This window comes from Mastigoproctus giganteus, chromosome 12, assembly GCF_048544385.1.
Source record: "Mastigoproctus giganteus isolate SK-2022 chromosome 12, ASM4854438v1, whole genome shotgun sequence".
Taxonomy (NCBI): Eukaryota; Metazoa; Arthropoda; class Arachnida; order Uropygi; family Thelyphonidae; genus Mastigoproctus; species Mastigoproctus giganteus.
Window position 1 is genome coordinate 101909390 of NC_143586.1, and position 26737 is coordinate 101936126.

Consider the following 26737-nt stretch of genomic DNA (forward strand, 5'->3'; position numbering starts at 1 on the left):
ATAAGCCTCAGGCTTCCTTGCACCATATAGCTAATAATAATAATAATCTTGATTCTATAAAAAGTATCTTATGCTGTCATGTTTTGGAACTTATGTTATTTATAGTAATATAAGCTGCAAATTTTATTTATGTTTTAATGTATTTAGGTCTATGCTATTCTTAACTTCAAATGTTGAATGCAGTTTTGATTCACAATTAATTTCACACATTGGGAGAATTTCCCTAAGCTATTTTCTACTTATTAAACTATTTAAAAGGAGAAATATTTGCTTAACCATATGTTAATCAGAAGTATCAAACTTAATTAGGCTTTTCAATTTTTAATTAATCACAAAATTTAACATTCACTCCCAATAATCCAATGATAGCTAAATTAACATTAACAGCCAATTTCTATATTTCTCTTTTTTTCCCTTTCTCCTTTGCAAACTCATTCAATATCAATTCTAAATAGTGAAAAAATATTTAAAAGTTTATTTCATTAAAGTATGAATAAGTAAAGGTACTAACTGATGAAATTTGTAATACCCTGGCATTTATAAGAACATTTTTCAGTGAGAACTTGTGCTATATACAGTCACATGAAAAAATAAAGCACTTCTTTACTGAATAAAAGAACACAATCTTTTCTCTACAACCTTGGCAATACAATTGCATACAAATATATTTCAGATTTGTATGGTATTCAAATGAAAAAGGAAATAAAACATTTAACAGCTGTTGGTCTAATGTTACAAATCAAATTTTTCAATATATCAAGGAGTAATAACCTCAGTAAATGAAGATGGACATACCTGATTGAAGAACTATGTTCAGTTCTTAATACAATGGCATAACGTTTAAAAGGAATGTGCAAAATTCTTTATTCAAGCCAGAAGAAAGAACTATAACAGCTATCTGCACATGTGAGCATAACCTGTCTCTTATCAGCCTGCCAGGACCCTTCTGAATTAGCTGCATCAGACTTTTGTGATTCAGAACTCCTTTTCCTTGAGGAGTTCATTAAGTTGTCTTTTTTCAAAACTTCTTTTGAGCATGAAGCAGTGTGCAAACATCTTTTAGACATGAGTCAATGAGCAGTTCCAATACTTATTGTTTCAACAAGCATGTTAGAGGTGCAACAAGAGGAAGCAATTTCTTTATCTTGTTATCAGCAGTGGCTCTTCATGCATTAAGACTTTTCAGGTAAAGGAACCACCATAGTGTCCTGATGTGGGATTCATTTAAAGATATAACTACTGTCATGGGTAAAGGGGAAAGAATATTGCTTTTATAATGGTGATTAAAAGTGGCATTAGACAGTTTTTAAATTCTTTTCAGAGGGACTAAATGATATTATCAACTGTAAATTTTAAATAAGAAGCATTCAGAGAAGTAAATGTAGAATGCTGCTAAGTTTTTAATATCAACTAAGAAATACTGTTTAAGGATTAAACCTAACTGAACTAATGAGACTGGTGGCAGAGAAGAAAATTTCATGGGATAATTATAAGCTTTCAGGGAATACAGACGCTTACAGTAACTAAAACCTTGTTTCCAATGAGGTCACGTGTGTGTGTGGGGGGGGAAGAGTGAGTTAGGCTAAGACAAGTAGCAAAAATTTTTTGCTTATATTAACAGAAGAAGAAGAAGAAGAAAAGAGATGAACCACATAGGTCCACTGAATATGAATCCGTAACTATTGATGATCCTCTTCAGATTGCTGACGGACTAAATAAACATTTTGCATCTACATTTATAGTTAGGAATGCGATGCTAGAAGAACAGCAAGTTATAACTGGGAGCTAAAGGATTTTGTGATAACTGACAAGAAAGCAGAAGATAAATTGTTGAAACTACATATAAGTAAGGCACCTGAGGGTGATGGAATTAAAAGCAGTATCAAAAGAGGCAAATAAATCGTTATCCACAATTATGAGAGCATTCTTTGATACAAGAAGTCCCTACAGACTGGAAATGTACAAATATATCTCTGATACTCACAAAGGAGAATAAAAGAGTAAAGTGAGTAATTACAGACCCGTAAGCTTAACTTCTGTGCCAGGGAAAATAATGGAGTCAGTAGTTAAAGAAAAATTCAAAACTATTTTGGCAGGAACGCAGTCATATAGCAATCACGGCACAGATTTGTTAAGGGAAGTCTTGTCTGACCAATCTGATTGGCTACTATGACACAGCAACTAGATGCAAAAAAACAAAAGAAACTAGATACAAAATATAAACATACATTCAGAAAAGCTGCTGATACTAATAATAGTACAAATTGGAACAATATGACATTATGGGCAAGTTACTGATATAGCTAAAGGTATGGTTGAATGACAGAGAACAGAGTAAATACTGATGGGCACTGCTCTTTTTGAACTACTGTTGTAATGTCTAAATTACCACCTCCCATCATGGTGTAAAACCGTGGCTTCCATAATAGAGTGAATGCAGGTCCCAGCATTATGATTAATGATGGACCACCCTTGCTATATGGAAGGCCTCTAACAATGGAAGATGACAAGTATCAGGAGCATAATCCAGAATTTCAACGTTAGACTGTAAGTCATAGTAGAAGTGCTGCTCACTACGGTACCGCTCAGCAATGGCTGAGGAACCAAAATCAGCCTGTCATATAGCCCACTCATGCTCAGAAATCCGATCAACTAACCTACGTTTAGATTCCCAATATAACAACCCACACATTCTGGACAGAAAATACGATAAACCACTCTAGAATGGCACAGCATTGGGAATAACAGGGTTCTAACTGTGATAAATAAGTAACTCAATGGTTCTAATCACCTGTTGGGCATATATTTTTTTTTATGTTTAGCTAAGATATTTTTACTTTTCAGCAAGGATATACAACTAATGTAACATTGCAATCATTACAGTACAGCATAATGCATATCTTGAACTTGATAGTGTAAAGTATAATGTAAAACTATATAGAGTAAAGTATAATGTAAAACTAGATAAAGTATAATGTAAAACTAGATAAAGTATAATGTAAAACTAGATAAAGTATAATGTAAAACTAGATAGAGTAAAGTATAATGTAAAACTAGATAGAGTAAAGTATAATGTAAAACTAGATAGAGTAATACATATCACCACATTTAGGAATCTATTAGTATTGTCAATTAATCAACTGATATTAGGGTAGTATTGTCAATTAATCAATTTAATTGTATTTAAATGGAAACCATGCCCAAGACAAGAGCAGCAAAGCAACAGGCACAAAGTAGCAGGAGTGTTGTGACTCGGAGAAGACCTGAAAGGGGCAATTCTCCAATGCAACACAGCCTAAAAAAATGTGATACACAGGACATGATTCAGCCAAGGAGGATGTCTTTGTGGGAGCTAGGTGCAGAGAGTGTGAAGAAATTAGGTGCCAACTGATGGGCATTTATGAAAGTTTGATGATTAGGGTAGATGCTCTAGAACAGTGTTTCGCATCCTTTTCGTTGTTGCGGCACTTTTAAAGATGCTAAAATTTTGTAGCACACTACAATCACTATTATACTAATATATATTATATAATTATAATATATACTAGTGGGCTTCACTCCCTGCCCACCCCCGTGCATGCTGTTGTACGTAAAAGGTAGAAGTATACGGAGTAAGTCAAATGTTTTCTACACACCTGTCGATACACACTGATCGATATCTAATCAGGAAATGACCTATGTAATTATTTTCCTGTGCTATTTGGTTTTTTTTTTTTTTTTAGGAGCATTAGCAACTAAGGCCATATTGCTCCGGGATATGCGGTGGTCATTCCCTGACCTTTCCGCATCCTCCATATTTGGTGGTGACAGGCTCGAACCCCGGTCTAATCAAGAAGCGTGTGCTACGCACTGCTGCTCCTTCCCACCTGGCTACGGAGGCGCCATTTTCCTGTGCATTTGTAGTGCTCGGCATTCTCAAGGTCAAATAAATATCACTATGTAATTATTTACCTGCATTCACATAGGTTACTTAGGAAAAGGCCTTTTGCTTTGGGTTCCATAATGCATGAGGAATATTGTTGCATCCCGAAGAGCAGGACTAAAATATTTAACTGAAATATTTACAAACTATATAAATATTTAAAATATTTACAAATACTGTATACAATATTCATTAATATACAAAAAACGTTACAATGGAACATCAAATGGTGCACATGCACGAGGTTGGTGAACATTATGGAAACAGTTGTCAATAATTAATTGCATTTGTAGGGACGTAATTCCTCGCCCTCTTCTCCCATTGGCTCGAATAAATATTATATACATATATATACTATAAATAAAAATTATAAATAATATATATATACAGTGGAACTTCTCTATTACGAACTTCTATTTAACGAATTTCTCTGTATTACGAATTCTTTCGCAAAACATTGCACCTTGAAACGAAATTACATGTAAAATTAACCCCATATAGCGAAGTGTTAGTCTCTCTATAACGAATTTTTAAAAAAATTAGTAAAAGCATTTTTGAAGATTTTCAAGCATTTACTGCTAAACAGCCGCTCAAATATACTGCTTCCTTCCTTCCGAAATTGCACATTAGCATCTGGAATTAAATAATCATCCTTTTAGTGAACATTTGTGGCCATTGTCGCCCATAGGAGGGTCTTTGTTTCATTTCTGTTACAGTTATTAAACCAAATGGGTTTTTTTAAAAGTGGTTGCAAACTTTACAATAAATAGGGTAGATTTGTAAATTGATGTTGGCTCAGGGGAAAATGAAATTCGCTGCGGTAAACCTTAAGCATGCTGCAGCGGCAATACATGGAATGCTACCATAAACGGTTTTTAGTAACGGCTACTGAGTGACATTCGCTTCTCACCTCAACTGTACCACATGACCTTCCTGTCAATCATTATATGATATATCCATTCTCATCTAACTGGACTCCCAGTAGATGGTTTCATGAATTTTTTTTTTTTTTTTTTAATTTCGTTCGTCATCAATCACATAGGCTATATGCTCTTGTATTTTTTATTTTTTTTTTTTTCTGAAAAGTAACATACAGCATACATTAATCATAAATTTTCTTTCGTGTATATATGAATGAAAACAGAATAAAAGAAATTCACAAAGTCGTATATTTCTTTAAAGTGATTGATAGGAAAGGTCATGTGATACTGTTGAATGGGCAAGCGAACGTCATTGAGTAGGCGGTACTAATAATTCACTATATGGCCAGCTCAGCAAAGTTTGCAGTGTATATATCGGCAAGAGCTGCAGTACAATTTTTTTTACAATCGTGGAAAAAATGTCGAAGAGAAAGTGATTAAGTATTAATGATAAAGCAAAGATTATTATGATATTGACCAGGGTTTTAAGAAAAAAGATGTTGCAGAGCAATGTGCCATACCTGCAAGCAGTTTATCTACGATTTTAAAAAATCAAGAATCAATTTTAAATGCAATTGAAGGAGGAGCAGACTAGAAGTGAATTAAGTTGTGTATATATACGAAGATGTTGATAAAGCTGTTCTAAAATGGATACAAATGATACGTGAAAAGAATATACCAATATCGGGGCCTAATAATTAAGTAACAAGCTCTGAAATTTGCACAGTCCCTTGGAATTTCATTCCAAGGGACTGTGCAAATACAGAATTTAATGCGAGCACTGGGTGGCTAGATAAATTTAAGAAGCGCCACAGAATTGTGGAAAAGGTTATTTGTGGAGAAAGTGTTAATGTAAGCGAAGAAGATTGCAACAGTTGGAGGAACAATACCTTAAAGAAGATTTTGGAAGAATATGAGCATAAGGATGTTTTTAATGCTGACCAAACGTAACGTTTATTCTTTAAATGTTTACCGAATAGAACACTTGCTTTTAAGGATGATAAATGTTTTGGCGGAAAACAAAGCAAAGAAAGAATCACTGTGCTAATTGGAGCAAATATGACAGGAAGTGAAAATTTAAGACTTTTAGTCATCGAAATATCAAAAAACCCAAGATGTTTTAGAGGCACAAAATCTTTGGAAGTTGACTACACCTTTAATAAAAAAACATGGATGACAAGTGATATTTTTGAAGAATGGATATTAAAACTAGACAAGTGTATAACAAAAGGAAAAAGGAAAATAGTGTTGGTAACTGACAACTGTCTGGCACATCCTGCCAGTATTTCTGCCAAACTTAAAAGTGCGAAGTTGTAGTTTTTACCACCAAACGTAACGTCAAAACTCCAGCCAATGGACCAAGGCATTATTAAAAATTTTAAATTTCATTATCGAAAGGAAATAATAATGAAAATTGCCAATGCGTTATCAGAAAATAGAAACTTGGAGGTTACAATTAACCTTAGAAATTGCATCTCTGAACTGGCAAAAGTTTGGACAAACGATGTCACTGAATACACTATTGAAAATTGTTTTTCGAAAGCGGGATTTGCTTTGAATACAGAAGTCGAACAACGACTGGACGAACAAGATGAACTGCCCCTTTCACAACTGAAAAACCTTTGGACATTAGAATCGTCCAAATATATATATATATATATATATATATAGGGTCCAGTCACAATGTTATGACCACCCCCCAATGCAGACATCACACACGCCTAGCAAATCATACAGTACACATGTGAAGTTCACACACTGCAAGCATATAAGGCTTGATGTTCGACATCTATGAACACAGTAACAGCCTCTGTCATGGGCAAAGCACGCAACCTATCAGACCTGGAAAAAGGCATGATCATTGGCTATCGGGTGAGGGGTGCCAGCATTTCCGAAACAGCGGACTTTGTGAAATGCTCACATGCTGCAGTGGTGAAAGTGTATCAAGACTGGACAAATGGGATAGTTTTGATGACCTGAAATGCCAAATGTGGAGCCCCATGTGCCACTGATCCCAGCAGTGAATGTTGGCTGAAACGATTGGTCAGGACCGATCGGAACACAACTGTTGCTCAACTGGCCATCCAAATGAACCGTGGGCCCACCAGAAAGGTCTCCAACACGGCAATGCAGCAAACCCTGTTGTACATTGAGCTCTGGAGCAATTGTTGGGTGACAAACGATTGCTCTGGAGCCATTCATCACAAACAATGCCTTCAGTTTGCACACCAAATAAGATACTGGACCCTGGCCGAGTGGCAACGGGTGGCCTTCTCCGATGAGTCATGGTTTCTGCTCCACCGAACAGATGGACGATGGCGTATTAGGCATGAAACCTCAGAGAACAGACACCCAGAAACAATTGTTGGCAGAAGGCAGGCTGGTGGGGGCAGCGTTATGGTCTGGGGAATGTTTTCATTGCATGGCTTGGATCCGCTGATACCTCTAGAGAGGCACCCTGAATGCAGATGGTTACCTATCGATCATTGCCGATCAGGTACACCCATACATATTGACCGTGTTCCCTGGGGGTGAAGGTATCTATGAGAGAATGCAATGCACCCTGCCACAGTGGCGGATTTAGCACTTGAGAGGCCCCAGGCGCAATTAAATTTTGAGGCCCCCCTATAAATATTTTCGGTACCACTACAGTATGCATTCTACGCGCACGTTTTTACTATAGCGCGCGCTCTAGATTTGGTGTTGCGGTTTTAATCATTTTGGTTGCGCAATTCTTCCATACATATTTTATTAATTGGGAATTAAAAAATTAATTCCCAATTATCACTTGCTATAAATGTCACGTTGTTGTTATTTGGTTTTAGGAGCATTAGCAGCTAAGGCCATATTGCTCCGGGAATATGCGGTGGTCATTCCTTGACCTTTCCGCATCCTCCGTATGTGGTGGTGACGAGCTCGAACCCCGGTCTAATCAAGAAGCGTGTGCTACGCACTGCTGCTCCTTCCCACCTGGCTCCGGAGGCGCCTAAATGTTACGCCTCATCAAACAATTCAGTTTTGATAAATACATAAACAATACATAAGATATTACAGATACTTACTTGATAACAAAACAAAAATACTCCTACACTAAAACACCAACCACACCAAACTCTAGTAATTTGTAACAGATTTGTGAGTGAAATGTTAGTTCCGAAAGTTATTAAAAAAGACGATGCTCCGTTACATGTGAGCCAGCGCAGTAGTGATTTCAGAGGCTTTAAAAGACTACTGCGCTTGCTTATTGGTTCCCAATTAGTTTTTTTTTTTTTTTTATGAAATCCCCAAACACAAAAGGTATCAAAAGCTATAGTACTTGGTTTTTTTTTTTTTTTTTTTTTGATTTGGTAGTTGTTGGCGCATTGGCTTCTGTGGCCATATTGCACCTCCCAAGGTTTTTGCAGTACTTTGATCCAAGCCCGAGGCGGGAATCGAACCCGCGACTTTTGGGTTGCCGGGCAGGTACTTTACCCACTCGGCTAGCCCGGTCGGCTAGTACTTGGTACCGTGCATCATGGGTTGAAGGAAAAGTATTTGGGGGGGGGGGGGAGAGTAGCGGATTAAGATCGGTTGAGGCCCCGGGCACAGAAGAAAATATTGGGCCCCTTAAAAAAAAGACAGAGACAGGGAAAATAAAAATACATGTTAATCATTTTTTTAAATAAATAAAAAATATTATGTACTATTAATGTTTTATTTCCAATAAAATTTGAATATAATATATGTATAATATAATTAATAATAGCATAATAATAATCACAAAGTTTTGAACTAATAGTTGAACATATTAGTTCAACTAATTTGTTGTGGTTTTGCGTATAAAGTTGGGGTTTTGCGTGGGCCCTTCAGAAGTCGGGGCCCAGGGCGCGCGCCCGGTGCACCCGCCGTTAAATCCACCTCTGCCCTGCCATATCGCCAGAATTGCCCGTGAGTGGTTTGAGGAGCATGATGAAGACTTCAAGCTACTCCCTTGGCCACTGAATTCCTCGGATCTTAACCCAATTAAAAATCTATGGCACCCACCTCGATCGACACATTAGATAGATGGATCCTCCACCAAGGAATCTACAAGAATTCTGGGGTGCACTGTAGTCTGCACGGTCACAGATACCTGTGGCAACCTTCCGCAGACTTATTGAGTCCCTTCCACGGCAGCTGGCTACGTACGGTACATGCTGCAAAAGGCGCATATTCTGGATACTAGGTAGGTGGTCATAATAACGTGACTGGACCCTGTACATATATTCACAAACTGGAAGTTATTTCTGTTGGGTATATTTGTTTTAAATGCTTTTAATGTTCCTTTTTGAACAGAACATACATGAATTGCATGAAATTTAAAAGAAAATAAATTATTTAAAAGAACATACATGAAATTTAAAAGAAAATAAATTATTTAAAAGAACATACATGAAATTTAAAAGAAAATATGTAAAAAATTAACACATTTAAATATAAAAACATACAAATATACAATCATAACATTTTAATCAGTGAGACAGTTGGGTTTGATGGGAGGCACACAGGTTTTTAATATAAGGATTTATTGTGGATAGACTTACTCTCAGCTCCTCGTCTACTGACTTTAGCCTCTCTCTTCTTTTTACCTAATCTCGTTTAAAGTGGAAAACCCTGTTTCGCACTAAATGATGCGAAACAGGGTTTTTGCACCGTTTAGTGCGAAAAAAAAAAAAAACAGTGGCAATAAAATTCTACTTGCTTTTTCCAAAATTTGTGGATATTCATTTTGAATTTTGCTAATATTTTAATTTGCTAATATTCAAAATTTGCTAATATTAGCATTAAAGTGAATTTCCAGCAACTGGTCACTATGGATTTCAGCCAATTATTCTTCTTGTAGATTAAGTTCTAATGTCAGAACATTTCTTGTTGAAATGGGTCTCTTACCCACAAATATTTTGGTATCAAAGGATGGGAAGTAATGTTCATTTTTGTCTTTAACAGCCCGAATGTTTCACTTATTACATTAATTATTTTAGTATAATTCGTTTTGGCAGTCAAGGAAAACATTTCTAAATTTTTTTCATTTACATATTTTTGTAAAATTTTTGTTAAATATTTAACTGAGGTGCTCTGTGGGCACCTCAGTCTGAGGTGCCCACGGAGGCACCTCAGACTGAAGTGATGCTGAATTTGAATATGGGGAGTACAATGTATACAGGAAGAACAGACAGGGCAGAAGAGCTGGAGGGGTTATGCTCTTAGTTAAGAAGAATATTAAAGCTAAGGCAGTGCATTCAGTTGACTTGGGTGATGAGTGTAAAGCTGAGTCAGTTTAATGTGATATAAGTACTGAGGAAACAATATTGAGAGTAGGAGTGTGTTATAGGCCTAAAAGGTCTCCATAGCCAAGTGGTCAGGAGCGGGAGTACAGTAGCACACACTCTTTGAGTAGACTGGGGTTCAAGCCCCTGACTGCTAAATACAGTCGATCTGCCAACCCACACTGGACCAGCATGGCAGATTATGGTCCATTTTCCCTCAGCATGAATTGTTGAGGAGGCTTCCATCCTGCAGTGGGTTGATAATGGCTACAGTTTACCTTTTTTTTTTTTTTATAGGCCTAATACTATGATGAGTACACGAAACAGCTATACAGGGAAATAGAGTGAGCTGGCAAATCAGAATGTCTCATAATAGGGGATTATGAGACATTCTGATTGTTGACATTCCAGTCAACAACTTTCCAGATGTTGACTGGAATTTGTGCATTGGTCACTCACACACTAGCAAGTCTTTTGTGGATTTCTTGGATGACTGTTTTCGACAGCAGCATGTTAGAGGGGCAACAAGAGGAAGCAATACTCTTGATCTGGTTATTAGCAGTGATTCTTTATTCATTAAGAATCTGCAGGTAAAAGACTCACTGGGTGGCAGCAATCATAGTGTACTAATATGGAATTTAATTTAATACATTATTATTGCCAAGGGTAAAGGCTTTTGCTTTCATAAGGGTGGTACGGCAGTCTGACAGTTTTTATGTTGTGTGCAGTGGGACAAAGTAATGATGTTACCAACAGCAAATTCTAAATGGTAAGTATTCGAGGAGGGAATCAAAGAAGCTACTAGACTTTTCATACCAACAAAGAAATACTGTTCGAGGCTTAGACCTAATTGGATGTTTAACAGCAGAAGGAAGGAGTTGAATCATTTTGGGCCACTTGATGTCTATGGGTAAGCTGCTGATGACCCTGATCAGGTTACAGACAAAGCGAATAGGTATTTTGCATCTACATTCACGCCGACCGGGCTAGCCGGGTGGATAGAGTGCCTGCCTGGCAACCCAAAGGTTGCGGGTTCGAATCCCGCCTCGGGCTTGGATCAGAGTAGAAAATGCAAAAACCTTGGGAGATGCAATATGGCCATAAAAGCCGATGCACCAACAACTAACAAAAAAAAAAAAAAAAAAAAATCGACATTCACACAGGAGTTATTCTTTAGGGATGGGGATGCTATAAGTTTATAAATCTCTAATGAGGAGCTAAATGACTGTGATAACTGAAAGGAAAGTGGAGGATGGACATAAAAAAGCAACTCTGGGCAGATGGAATCTATACAATTATATTAAGGGAGACCACAAAAGAGATCAGCAAATGCTTAGCTATAATTATGAGGACATTAAGTGTGACTATATACCCAATATTTAGACAGGCATACAATTATACTGCAATCACAGCATGGATTTGTTGACGGGCAGTCATGTCTAACCAATCTGACAGGTTACTACTATGATGCAGTGACCAAGGAACTGGATGCAAAAAATAATTTTGACATCATATACTTCATTTCAGGGAAGCCTTTGATACTGCTGCACATAAAAGACTGCTGTACAAACTGGAGCAATGTGGAGCAACATTAAGGGCAAGTTACTGTTATGGATAAAGGGACTGTTAAGTGTAAGAAGACAGAGAGTGGTTATCAACAGGCACTGCTCTTTGTGAACTAACTTATGTAAACTCTAGAAGGAAGGGGATGAATCAGATTGGTCTACTTGATAATGATGGTTCAACTGTTGACGATCCTGCTCAGGTAACTAACAAACTAAATGAATACAGCAATACCTCACTTTGCACAGCTTCACACAGCACGGGTTTCACTATAACGTGGTTTTCAGTTAAGTTTAAGTCAAAAATTTACTGTACATATTAAACTCATTCAATAGCCTAGACACATAGTCTACATATATGCTGTGTTGTCGTAGCCTAGATATGCGTACATGCATGCTGCAGTGCCAACTCTATTGTGATAGCTTTTCAAATTTTTCATTTCACAATTTATTTTTTACCCCTTTAAATATGATCGAAAATATATATGTATCTTGACTAGAAATCACTGCCAACAACTTGCATTCTGTTCGGTAGCTTTTTTTGCCCAATTTGGCAAATGATTTCACTTGTTTTGAATTGCAAATTCAGACAATTACCGAAAACATTGTGAAGATCGGAAAAGACTTGGGATTCAAAACTTTGGGCACTGCCAATGTATGTGACTGTACTGACTCACATGCAAATGACTTAGATGATGCAGCTCTCTTTGAAATTTACAAGCAAATTGTATATGAAGAAGAGGAAAACAATTCTGAAGTTGATAACACTGAAGTGGCACCAAAAGAATTTTCAACAGAAGAATTAGAGAAAGTTCTTTAGTGTGTTGACATGGCCTGCGAGTTGATCATGAATGGAGATACGGACATTGATGTAGCATCAAGATATGGCAAATTTTACGAGATGGGATTCAATGCTACAAAGACTTATATGCCAAGAAAAAGAAGAGATGCTTGACCAAACTTCATTATTGAAATGCCTAAATAAACAATAGAGCTTTTTTCTCATCTCTCTCTCATGATATTACCTTTTCATTAATAAATTTTTTGCAATATTTTTTATTTCAAATCCTTTTAATTGGTTATCAAGTGCAAATTACTTAAACATTTATTATAATTATACCTCAATCAGCACTGTTTCACATAACACTGAACAGTTTCAATACCAATTATCAGTGCTATGCGGGGTATTTCTGTATTTTGCATCTACATTCACACAGTAACATATCAACTGTGTGGTACTACACTGACAGTAGTAGAGAGTGTAAAGGACCTGGGGGTAGTTGTGCAGGCAGATATGAAGTTTTCTGAGCAGTGCAGACGGTCTGCAAGAGTAGCTCATGGTGTCTTGTCAATGATATACAGGAATTTTTCTAGCAAGGATAAGGAGGTGATTATCCCCTTGAGGCAATGGTCAAGCCACACCTTGAGTACTGTATACAGGTCTGGAGGCCTCATTTTAAGAAGAATGTGGAGCTGTTGGAACGAGTACAGAGAAGGGCAACAAGATTAGTGAATGGAACAAAGAGTTGTGCTTACGAACAAAGGCTTAAGTTTTGCAAATTATAGTGTCTGGAGACTAGGCACCTGTGAGGTGATCTGATTGAGGTGTATAAAGCTTTGAATGGTTTGAGCATGCTCAATGCTGATGGGATTCTTCCTCTTGCTCAGAATAATCACCTGAGAAGGCATAAATTCAAATTGAGAAAAGACAGTTGTAGGATAGATGTGCAGAAGTTTACCTTTAGCCAGCGGGTGGTTGATTGCTGGAACAAACTTCCATCTGTCATTGTAGAAGTTGATAGCTTAAACAGATTCAATGCAGAACTAGACAAACATTTGGAGCAAGTGGATGGGTGAAATGAGAAGGGAGAGATGTGTTTTTTTTTTGGCTGTTTCTATATGAGCTTGCTTTCTTGGATCATGTGATCTTGCTAATGCTAGTCAATTAATGCAAATGTTAGTGGATTTTCCTAGGGTTTAGAGCTGGATCCATTGCTGTTTTCAATATTTATCAATGATATTGATGAAGGTATATCAGGCTTAATATCTAAATTTGAAAATGATACAAAGGTTGGCAGGGTGGTTAACAACATTTATCAGGGTGAACTACTGCAACAAGATCTAGGAAAGTTGGGTAAATGGGTAGAAATTGGCAGCTCAAGTTTAACATTGACAAATGCAAGGTACTGCACATGGGTAGCAGTAACCCCAGAGTAACTTATCAAATGTGTGTTACTACACTCATGGTAATTGAAATGAGAAAGACCTCGGGTAATTGTGCAGTCAGACATGAAATTCTCTGAGCCGTGCAGACATGCTACCAGGACAGCTCATGGAGTTTTGTCAATGATATATGAATATACAGCAACTTTGCTAGCAGGGATAAGGAGGTGATTATCTTTTTGCATAAGGCCATGGTTGAGTACTGTATATGGGGACTGGAGTACTGGAGACCTCACTTTAGGAAGGATGTAAATTTGCTGGAACAGAATGGTGAGAAGGCAACCAGACTGCAGCAACTTGAGACCAACCTATGAGTAGATCTGACTGGTGTTTAAAGTCTTGAATGGATTGAGTAAATTGAATGTTAATGGTATTCTTCCACTTGCTGAGACTATGCATGAGTGGAGAATAAATTCTAGTTGAGGAAGGATGGTTGCAGAATAGATATGCAGAAGTTTGCCTTGAGCCAGTGGGTGGTTGGTTGTTGGAACATACTTCCATCTATTGTTGTGGAAATGGATGGGCTGAATAAATTCAAGTGAGAACTAGACAAATTCTTGGATGGTAAGGATGGGTGAACTGTATTTTTATTTATTTATTTTTTGGCTGACACTATATAATCTTGTTTTCTTGCATCATTTTCAATTATTACTAAACCAACCGATTTGACACTGGTTAACATCGATTGTAACTTCCTGTCAGGGAGCATTACACAACCAAGCTCCTGGTAAGATATGTAGATACACCAGTGAATCGGTGAATATAGCAATCGGTGAATCAACCTGATCTCTATGAGGACTATTATCTTGAAATTGAAACCTCTCCAAAACATGAGGGGTATAACCATAATTAGATAACTCTGATGTTACTCCTAATGCTCGCACTGTGAGCACGCGTGGTTGAACAATGATGTAGACACGCTGTGCAGATGCCCTAGGACACATGCAGAATTATAATTTGTAAATTGGCCCCATCACATAGTTTTCTATAAACTAAAGTTACTTAACAACAACCATTGAGTCAAACTAAGTGTGGTTATCTCACTTGCATTTTCTTCTCTGTGTGCCATCTCCTAACAGAGGTCAGCGACCACCACGGCAAATGTCTCTCTGTCTCTGGTAGCTCTGAACAGCTGCTTGGTATTCAGTCCAATCCAATTCTTAATGTTATCAAGCCACGATGTACATCTTCTCCCAGGCTTCTTCTTTCTTCTTCCTTCCATTCTCCCCTCAATAATTTAGCCATAGAATTGTGCATTTGTTGTTTCTCATCAGATGTCCAAAGGTACACTGTTTTTCTTTTCTTTATTTCCTTCAGCAATTCCTGGATTTTTCCAATTCTTTGCAGGACACTCTCATTGGTCACTCTTGCTGTCCATGATATCTTTAGCATTCTTCTGTAACTCGTGTTTTGGAAAAGTTCCAATTGCAAGATAATAGTCCTCAAAGAGATCAAGTTGATTCACCAATCACTATGGCAAACATTCCCAGCTATCTTGGAATCTTTCCAGGATACCGCAAGTTACCATATTGGTTGTGTAAAACTCCGACAGGAAGTTCAATCAATGTTAACCAGTGTGAAAATGGTTATACCCACGCTACATTGTGAAAGTGTGGTTTATCGTATTACCTGGATTTCTCAGCATGAGGGTGTCTACAACAAGCTGATTTTGTTGCCACAAGTATTGCTGAGCACTACTGGAGTGAGCAGCACTTCTACTAAGACCACTAATGTTGAAATTCTGGATTATGCTAATGACACATGCCATCTCCCATGGTTAGAGGCCTTGTATATATAGCAACGGTGGGTCCCACCATTAATTGTAATATTGGGACCCACATTCACTTTATTATGGAGGCCACTGTTTTACACCACAATGGGAGGTGGCAAGTTAACAATAAAACTGCTAGTGATTACAACAGCAATACCAAGTCTGATGATTGATGTCTTCTATTTCTCTTATCCCTCCTCCCTCTTCCTTCCCCTTTTTTCTCTTTTCTCCCGCTACACTCAACACACAAGCATGGACTGTTCTCACATGCGTGGGATTTCCTTTGCAATATATATTCAGTTCACTGTCACTGAACTTATCTGAAGAAGAGGCACTCCACCTCGAAAGCTTCTTGATTTATTTTATATACAGTGCATGTATGTCTATGTATGTATGTTTATGTACGACAAGAGTGCAGGTATGTTTATGTATGACAACCAAATAAAAGCACATATATGTTATGTGCTTTTATTTAGTTGTCTTATTTTATATTTTAATTGTATATAATTCTATTTTATTTTATTTTATTTTACACAGTCAATTATTTTGACTGTGTAAAAAGCTCCTTCCCACCTGGCTACACCTGTAGGATAGTAAGAGAGTTCCTCGATCAACAGTAAAAATAACAATAATAACCATGCACTTGGTACCAGTACCCATTACGGGGCAGAAAAAAAACCCATAAAGGAGGGGGGAAAAGTTTAATAATAATATCAACTGGTGAGCATGACAACTAAAATTTTTTGCTACCTGCCAAATCCATATGCTGCCCATACAGTACTATTGTACTGGTTACTATGAACAATGGAAAGCTCCTTTTGCTACCATACAATATACTTGAATACAAAAAGGAACTTTTAATACAAATACTGCCTTAGTTATCAATTTCCTGGAGTCCAATCAATACCAGGGAAAGAGCTTGAATCAGAACCTTAACTCAAAATGGCTTTTATTATTGGGCACACTCTCCTTGCCTATTATAATAATGGACCTAATAGGCCATTATTGTAATAGGCAAGTAAATAGCCCATTAATGGACAAAAATAAGCCTATTCTAATGGAACCATTAAAATGTAATTGGAAGGTTTTTTTTTGTTTTTTTTTAATGCATGCTTCCCTTCTCAAAGAAAAATTAATTTCAAGGAACATACTATTAAAAATAATAAAATGTTTAAGGCAAAAGATATATAATAATTATTTTTTTCTTAATGGACACTAAAAAAAAGACCTTTGATTTTAAACTTTTTTTTTACTATCTTCTTAATTATTTTTTTTCATTTTCTTTTACTCTTCTAGTGAGAGAAAATTCCTGGTAACAGAATATTTAGCTGGAAATTGTGATGTATTCACTGATCCCTTGAAATTAACAGTGAAAATGAAGTTTTCTTTTAGTGATTGGCTTCTCTCTACCCAAATAAAAATTTATGATACAAATTTAGTTCTAAAGCTAAAACACACAGACAAAGTACTAAAGAACACTTACCCTTTGCATCTGAAAATTTCTGGGCCATCAAACGAAAATGGATCGCTTTCATCTACTGAGCATTTCATTTCATACTCTTTTGTTAATACTGTATTCATGAAATAGTCATTTGGCTCAAAATAAAATTCTAATGTGAAACCCTATTGAGAGACATATATTTTAAATGTTAACTAAGGAAAAGAAATAAGGCTTAATCATTGAAAAAATGAAAAATTTCAAATAATAATTGAATCTTTGATCTATATAAGAAAAAGTAAATAGAAATTTCAGACTGCGATAATACACTCAAATACTAAAGGCACAGGATAAAATTTTTATCTTTTTAGCCAGAGAAAACAACTAAATTTTATGTAAAATTTTTACATAATTTTATGTCCGTTATGTCCTCCCACTGTACAGCCCGAATCCCCCCCCTCCCTACCTGCATGCAAAGGGTAAATGTTGTCAATCATTTCAGTCATTGTACAAGTTGGTTTGTGTAAAGACTTGTTTGAGTTTGGTGTTATGTGAAAAATGGAATGCAATTCAGAGAAAAGATTTTGATAAAATTTTTGGTTAAAAGTGGCGAATCATCAACGGATATTTATGAAAAGTTGATCAGAGTTTATGGAAATGATACCATGCATTTTCAATTGAGCGAAACAGTTTCGAGAAGGGTATGAATCCGTTGAAGATGCTGAGCGTTCAGGGCGTCTTTTCACAACTCGACTTGACGAAAACATTGTTCATATGGGTGATCTTGTTCGAAGCGATAGGCAATTAACCACAAGAATGAATGCCAAAAAACTAAAGATTAATCGAGAAAGTGTTAGATTAATTTTGACTGAAAATTTGTTGATGAGGAAAGTGTGTGCAAAGCTGGTACTGAAAAACCTCTCTCATGAGCAGAAAGAAATTCAGTGTAGTGAAAGAGTTTTTAACTTCAAAATTGATCACAACATTGCAGCATCCTCCATATTCGCCTGATTTGTCTCCTTGTGACTTCTTTTTATTTCCTCAACTAAAAGGAGTCATGTAAGGAACGCATTTTCAGTCAGTTTTTTTTTTGAAATTCAGAATAATGTAATGCAGGTATTAAAACAGATACCAGAAAGTGAGTACCAGAAATGTTACGATCAATGGATCCTACACTGGAATGCATGTGTACAGTCTGAAGGGGACTACTTTGTATTCGGGGTAAAGAGATTTAGATATTTTGTATTCGGGGTACAGAGGAAGTAGAAATTTGCTACTGAATGTTAAATGTAAAACATATTTTATTAACGTCACAGTGCCTATTTTAGGCAGCACCTGTGGCAAGTGCCTAACTTGCGCATCCTAGCGGCCAGCCTGGTTAGTTGGTCTATCTTGACTCTTAGCTCTTCTACCTTCAGCTGAAGCCTTCTTTCCCATGCCATGCTGGTCTATGCTTTCTCTTCCACTAATCATGGTGGCTGCTACAGTAGTGCAGTATGGCTGTGTGGATGGCATCTATCATTACTTTGTTGTTGTTGAGGTAACCTGGTATTATTTGTAGATTGAGGTGTTCTGTGATATACTACAGGATTCTACTGCGTCTCTGTTTTGGTATGGCATGGATCTTTGTGGGTTCCACTCCCTTAAATTCTGCTAGGGCCTTCTTCCACTTGTCTTCTATTTGGTTATACTTCTTGCTCTTCCTCCTCAAATTTTGGTTAGGTGTTTTCCATATTCTTTGTTCTTTGTTCTTTTTTTTTTGAAATTGGTCACTCACATTCTGAATTTTATTTAAACTTATTTGAAAATGTGAGCCCACCTGATACAAAGACCGGTGCAAATGACTGGCCTCTGTACTGGGTTAGCTGTGCAGACCTTTATTATTATTACATTGAAATGAAATGAAATTTTATTTACAAAGGTTTTTAATATTCAATGAAAGTTACCATTAGAATTTTAATTGTTCCTTGATCTCTTTCTTGGTTTGGTGGAATCAGCTAATTTATGACCTTTCTTCCTCCTTTCCCTTCCTGGTTTTTTTTTTTTTTTTTTCAGGAAGTGGGACTGAGAACTGTATAGTCAAATTTATGTTTGAGCAATTGTATAACAATAACTTGTTGATAAGGATTCTAGAATTCTTAATGAGTTTGTGATGTAATGTAGCGGATGAAGACTAATAAATATTGTATTGTATTATTATTATTATAAAAATAAATAAATAATAAAAAAACCCACCCTTTTTCTCTGTTTTTTTTATGGAATTCTTTCTACCCTCATTACAGGTACTGGTAACAAGTGCACAGAATGGTTGGTTGTGTCCAGTTACTATTATTATTATTACTATTGGACAAGGAATGCTCTTACTGTCCTACAAGTGTTCAAGATCACAACTTTCTGGAGTTCTGCGTAAGTATTCTCTGGGAGACCTATTGCTGCTAGGTTCTTATGAAGGCTCTTTGCCATAATGCTGGTGGTTTACACAGCAATCAGGATGATCATTACTTGTTCCATATGCCACATTTCTTTGACTTCCTGTCTTAGGTCTGTGTACCTCCTGATCTTTTCCTTGTAAGTTTTCTCGAGGTTGCTGGTGTTGGACAGAACTATGTCGATCAGGTAGGTAGTAATTTCCTTCTTATCGATGACAGTTATGTCTGGTCTATTGTATAGGATCATCTTGTCCATTATTATGGTACAGTCCCAATATAGTTTTTGAGTAGAGGGTCTCTAGTACAACAACGCAGTTCATAATTGAAATATGGTACACAGTCTTTGATCAACTGGTATTTTTGCATTAGCTTATGATATATTATCCTGGTGACCTGGTTGTGTCTGTGAGTGTATACCATATGAGTGATCACCCTACATCTGACGGTGATGTGTTGGATTGTTTCAGGAGTCAGGTGGCATCGTTGATGCATGGCAATGATGCCATGTGTCATCTGTCACTCGGGGTCCTTGTGTCAATTACCTGGTCTTGGATGGCAAGCATGAATCCTTCAGTCTTGGGAAAAAGCTTCCCATTCACGAGTCAAGCACTGGAAGCCATCTTATTTAAAATGTTCTTGTTTATACTCTGGCATGACCACCAGGTCAGTGGAGTTTACAATAAATCAATCAATACAAGCATTAATCGTATTTAGCGGTCACGAGCTTGAACCCCGGTCCACCCAAAGAGCGAGTGATACTGCGCTCCCACTCCTGGCTACGCGAGGCCTATGTAGTCTTGAGGGAGGTCATTGCAGTAACTGCAATGGAGTGCTTCTTCGATCATCTTTCTGTCTATTTCTTCTGCCTGTGTGAGTGGTGTCTCCTTGTTAAGGGTGAGTTGAGTGTTGGCATGTATAGTATCTTATGCACTTTAGTTCAGCTCCACCCAGGTACTTTGTGATGATACAGAAACTCTGTAAAACGGCCAGAAATTATTGGAAATGTTATGTTTGTGCAGAGAGAGAGAGAGAGAGAGAGAGAGAGAGAGAGAGAGAGAGAGAGAGAGAGTGTTTAATTGTTCACCAGGTTCCTCTGTCACCAGGAAAGCAATCACCTAGAAAGCCTGCCCAATGTCCATCTACACCATGGGGAGGTGGGCTACAACTAATTTCTGACCACGAGAAGTTGGAACCCCCCCCCCAGCCTTTGTCTGTCCTACATATCACAAAAATCACACCCACTGGAGGTAGTGCTATAACAGTGGGTGCCAACAAATCCCTTACCCACAGATGCCCAAACTGGGGTACCAGCAAATAAAATAAAATAAATAATAAGGTTGAGTGCTGTTTGTCTGTCTTTTTTATAGCTTAGTAGTTTGGTGCTGTGTTTTCCTGTAAGTAATTCTGCAGGTTCTTAATCGCCGCCTTCTCTAATTCAACGAGGTCATTCGGTATCCCCCCCCCCCTTTCCGGGTATGGTCAGTCTCTCGATGCTAACTTCAGGTGGTGTTGGCAGCTCTTGGTCATCATTATCCTGGTCAATCTCATAATCTTCTCCAGCTTGGTGTTGGTCCAATCCATGATCTCGAAGGAGTATGTTAGTACTGGCACTGAATAAGTATTTATGGCTGTGACCATGTTCCCATCATTCAGCTTTGATTTTAGCAGGCTTCTCAGTCTTTAATGGTATTTCTTAGTATTCCTTCTCCTCTTGTCTAATTTTCCTAGAAGGCACTGTGGTTTTCATCAAATATCCTGTTGTCTTGTTTTCCTCTGGGCACTCTCTCTGTATTGGCAAAATCTCTTGCTGAGTGACAGGAGTTTCTGCTTGAGGGTGTCAAGATATGCTTCAATTTTATGATTATAAGTCATGCGTGCTGTGGATCTTGTCTTTCTTGAGGATGGTCTTCACATTTCTGATCAGCTTCTTACTTCTGTTACACCGTTGGTACTGGGTCAGTTGGCCCTTCTTCACTGTTAACTCTTCTATCTTCTGCTGTAGCCTTCTTTTTTCCCAGACTGGCGGTTCCTTGTCTTTGTTTTTTGTTTTCTAGTCTCTCTTCCCTTCATCCTTGTGGCTGCTATAGCAGTACAGTGAATGGCTGTGCAGATGACGTTTAGTGTTATTTCATTTTTGAGGTAATCCAATATCACAGACCACCTGTGATTTGCCACAGGATTCTGTTGGGTCTCTGCTTCGGTATGGTGTGGGATCCATTTTCCTCGAATTCTGCTAGGGTCTTCTGCTCTTCTTTTATTCTGGATGTTGCAACCACATCTGTTTCCACTTCATCTTCACTGGGTTCTTGTTGTTTCTCCTCAAGTTCTGGTTAGGTTGTGTCCATATTCATCGTTCTTTATAGTTGGTCACTCACATCCTGATTGATTTTTCCAAGACTGCAGGAGTATCAGGTTGTCTGTGACAATAGTCTGTCTCTAGTCTGCTATTTGCTGTTCAGTGACATGAATAGTTGAGAACTATTCCAACCAATTGGTGTGTAGTTCCATCCTGTACATTGTCATATCTATCTCTGGCTTCGTTACTTCTTAATATGCTCGCACAATGAACATATTTATTTCAATTCTTTACTTCATGCACTGGCTTCTTCTTCTTTCCTAGGTGGTCACTAGAGCAGTGGAAGCACTTCCAGCTGGTTGGTTATGATTGCCATATGGAAGATAACACCACTTGCTCCACTATCATCCACAGGAAGCTTTTTAAACACCTCTCGGCCTAAGGCCTGACCACGAGTGTTGCACTTTTTTCTGTGCCACACCCAATGCAGTACGTTCAATATTTATACTTTTCACTTTTCATCTTCAACTAGCTATGGAGGTGGCCCTGTTTAGCTTGGCATCCAGTGGTGGCTGATAGTACTGATCTAATTGCAGAGAGCAACACCAGATGGTATTACTCTCTGCAATTTGGAAGTGAACACTTCCAAATTGCAGTAACCTACCCAGTCCAGGGATGTTACTAATATGGACGGGAACTTGCGCCCCCAGTTTACCTGAGCACCAGCTTTATATTCTTCAATTGTATTCTTTTCACTTTCCTACCCCTACAATTCTTCAACACTTTGAGCTATTATTGCAATACGAGGGCAGGAGTGTCTATTACTATCCTAAGTACCTTCCTAACTTTGCCTCCCATTAGCTAAATAGCCAGACTGCTTATTGTAACAACATGCATTTAAATAAATACAAAATATAAACTTACTAGCTCTATCTTTGCAGCCTGCCACAAGATAGGCAAGTATTTTTGAACAAAAATTGTTAAAATATTACTTATGCAAATAATCCATTTGAATTCACACACACACACACGTGTGTGTGTGTGTGTGTGTGTGTGTGTGTGTGTGTGTGTGTGTGTGTGTGTGTGTGTGTGTGTGTGTGTGTGTGTGTGTGTGTGTGTGTGTGTGTGAAATAATGGAAAACTAAACAAAATAAAAAGAAAGGTGCTCAAATTTTGGAACACCATATCATGATATGGTGTCTCTGGAGTCTCTGAGGACAACTAGGCCTCATTTGATGGCTCAGTTCTCCTCAGCCAACTATAGTCTATTATTTCATTTTTCCAAAAAATGAAACAATAAACTACAGCTGGATTTCAAACAGAATTGTTAAAGTCAGAATAAAATTAATGAATTAGTCACAAAGGAACTGGATGCAAAGAATAACTTTGATATCATATATTTCGATCTTAGAAAAGCCTTTGATACTGTTGCACATGGAAGACTGCTGCTATGGATAAAGGGATGGTTGAGTGGGAAAAGACAGTGAGTGGTAATCAATGGACACTGCTCTTCTTGGACTAATTTTATTAGTGGAGTCCCTCAGGGTTCAGTGTTGGGTTCCATTGTTATTTTCTGTATTTATAAATGATATTGATGATGGTATATCAGGCTTAATGTCCAAGTTTGCAGACGATACGAAGGTTGGCAGGGTTGTTAATGACACTAATGACAGTACACTGCTGCAACAGGATCTAGAAAAGTTGAGCAGATGGGCTGAGAGGTGGGAAATGAAGTTTAACATTGACAAATGTAAAGTACTACATATGGGAAGCAGTAATCCTAGAGTAATGTATCAACTCTGTAGTACCACACTGACAGTGGTAGAAAATGAAAAGGACCTGGGGTAATTGTGGAGGCAGATATGAAGTTTTCTGAGCAGTGCAGACGGTCTGCAAGAGTAGCTCATGGTGTCTTGTCAATGATATACAGGAATTTTTCTAGCAGAGATAAGGAGGTTATTATCCCCTTGTATAAGGAAATGGTCAGGCCACACCTTGAGTACTGTATACAGGTCTGGAAGCCTCATTTTAAGAAGGATGTAGAGCTGTTGGAACGAGTAGAGAAGGGCAACGAGATTAGTGAATGGAGCAAATGGTTGCTCTTATGATAAAAGGCTTAAATTTTGCAAATTACAGTGTCTGGAGACTAGGCACCTGCGAGGTGATCTGGTTGAGGTGTACAAAGCCTTGAATGGTTTGAGCATGCTCAATGCAGATGGGATTCTTCCTCTTGCTCAGAATAATCACCTGAGAAGGCATAAATTCAAATTGAGAAAAGACAATTGTAGGATAGATGTGCAGAAGTTTACCTTTAGCCAGCGGATGGTTGATTGCTGGAACAAACTTCCATCTGTCGTAGAAGTTGATAGCTTAAATAGATTCAATGCAGAACTAGACAAACATTTGAAGCAAGTGGATGGGTGAAATAAGGGTTTTTTTTGGGTGATGCTATATTAAGCTTGCTTTCTTGCATTATGTGCCTTTGCTAATGCTAATGAATAAAATATTTAACGTTTGTAGCATATATGCTCGAGTAGAAGGGAAATATCAGGATACAGAAAAAGTTTAAGAAATACTTCGAGATTATATAAATAAACAATAGGGAGGCTATTACCTGGTTATGGAACGTTGGATCAGAAGGAGAACCAGTCATCAGCAATAACAGAATATTACTAAAAGATTGTGTCTTTGTCTTTGATAACTTAAAAATCACCAACACTTTTTTCAGATATAAGAATATCCATAATATACATGGAAGCAAAAGGAACTAAATAAATAACTGATGATATCATCTCTAAGAACCTTAAAAATAATATAAGACTTATAAACATTTACAGGAAGTAAAGTAGATACTGATCACAGGCTAGTAGAGAGCAGGTTTAAATTTATGAAAAGATATGCCTAACAAAAAAGACAATGACTTCAAAATAAATAGACAGCTTTAAAATTGATCCTCTAGAAGAAAAAAGTATTAGAAATCAATATAAAAACAGGATAAAAGAAAACATTAAACCAACCACAAACTATATAGAAACATATTGGAAAAATAAAGAGGACACACTAAATGCAGCCAAACAATGCTAAGGATTTCAATTACAGAAAAACAGAAAATTGCTTAGAACCTGGACAGGCAATCTGAAATTGTAACTGATAGGAAAACAGATAAACAGAGAATTTATCTCCAGAGTAAGAACATAAATGATTATATGGATTATAAAAAACTATGTGCCCAAGTTAGAGAATTCCAAGAAAAAAATCATAGAGAAGACTGGAGGAAATATGTTAAATCATTGGAACATGATATAATTGGACCACAAAGAAGATGCTACAAGTTATTCAAAAAAACTTCAATCAATCGAAAATGATCAACTAAAAATAAACATAATCCCAAAAGGATATTGGATAAAATATTATAGATTATTATGGAATAAAGTACACCAAACAGATGACAATATTAACAATGACCAGAAAAATGAAACTAGTAATAAACTGAGAAATATAGAAATAACAGTCAAATATGAAGTTTGCTGAGCAGTGCAGATAGGCTGACAGGGCAGGTCATGGAGTCTTGTCAATGATATATATAGGAATTTTGCTAGCAGGGACAGGGAGGTGATTATCCCGTTGTACACGGCAATAGTCAGACCACACCCTGAGTACTGTGTACAGGTCTGGAGGCTTCATTTTAGGAAGGATGTAGAGTTGCTAAAACGAGTACAAAGAAGGGCAACAAGATTGGTGAGGGGAACAAAGGGGTTCTCTTACCAAGAAAGGCTTATGTTCTGCAAATTACAGTGTCTGGAAACTAAACACTGGCGAGGTGATCTGATTGAGGTGTATAAGGCCTTGAATGGGTTGAGCAAGCTGAATGCTGATGGAATTCTTCCTCATGCTCAGATTAAGAACCTGAGGGGGAATAGATTCAAATTGAGGAAAGACAGTTATAGAATAGATGTGCAGAAATTTCTCTTTAGTCAGTGGGTGGTTGATTGGTGGAACAGACTTCCATCTTTTGTTGTGGAAGTTGATAGCCTAAATAAATTTAAGGGTGAGCTGAGCAGGTATTTGGAATGAATGGAGGGGTGAAATGGGAGTTTTTTTTTTTTTTTTTGGCTGATGCTGCATAAGCTTGCTTTCTTGCATCTACTAATGCTAAGTCAGCTAAGACTAAATAACATCACATAAAAAGCAACTCTTAAAAATGGAAATGAAAATTGGGTTTTGAATCATACAGAGAAAGAACAGAGGCAAAATAGAGGAAATTTTTATGACCCCTTTCTGTGTATAACAAGACTAGATTGAAAGAAAACACAGACATAAGAAAACACCATGTGTAGCTAATATAATAAATGAAATAGAAGTTTCAGAAAAAACCAACTTAACTACTTGCAAATAATAAATAAAAACAGACATCCATAACAAGTTCTAGATTATAAAGCTATAGGAAAAGGAGACTAACCTCAATCTCGAGAACTAGAAACAGGCTTTCTGAAGCATAACCCTATACTCTTAAGACAAGACAAAATGGCTGCCAATACTTGGAACTGCAGAAGCACACATGATGATTTACATAATGTCTGCAAAGTATGTGTGATTTAAAGGGCATTTGTGGCTGTTGTTAGAAACAGGATATGAAAGGAGCTTTGAACTGAGAAACTTTAAAGTCTTTAGACTGATAATAGAGGCAGTCTCTTTAAAATTATTTGGCAGAGTATTTTCCCATATGAAAAAAAAAATAAGTGTGCTATTTTCGTTCTTTTCTTCTTTGCAGACGCTTGCTATATATCTTTTAATTCATCACAAATTGCAAAGGCTGGGCAGGGATTAAATAAAAGTTTTGTTCGTATTTTTCTTATAGAAATGCACTTTTGCATGTGGATAATCTGTTCAG

At 37.2% G+C, this 26737-nt stretch overlaps 1 protein-coding gene across 2 annotated transcripts in view; it reads right to left on the bottom strand.

Annotated features, from left to right (window-relative positions):
* Positions 1–26737, bottom strand: part of LOC150077304 (nucleosome assembly protein 1-like 4) — a 432049-nt gene that overhangs the window by 136747 nt on the left and 268565 nt on the right. For both annotated transcript variants that reach the window (XM_090386809.1, XM_090386808.1), the window contains one exon: positions 17167–17306. In XM_090386809.1, coding sequence (XP_090242935.1) covers positions 17167–17306 — 140 coding nt within the window. The remainder of the gene's footprint in view (positions 1–17166; positions 17307–26737) is intronic.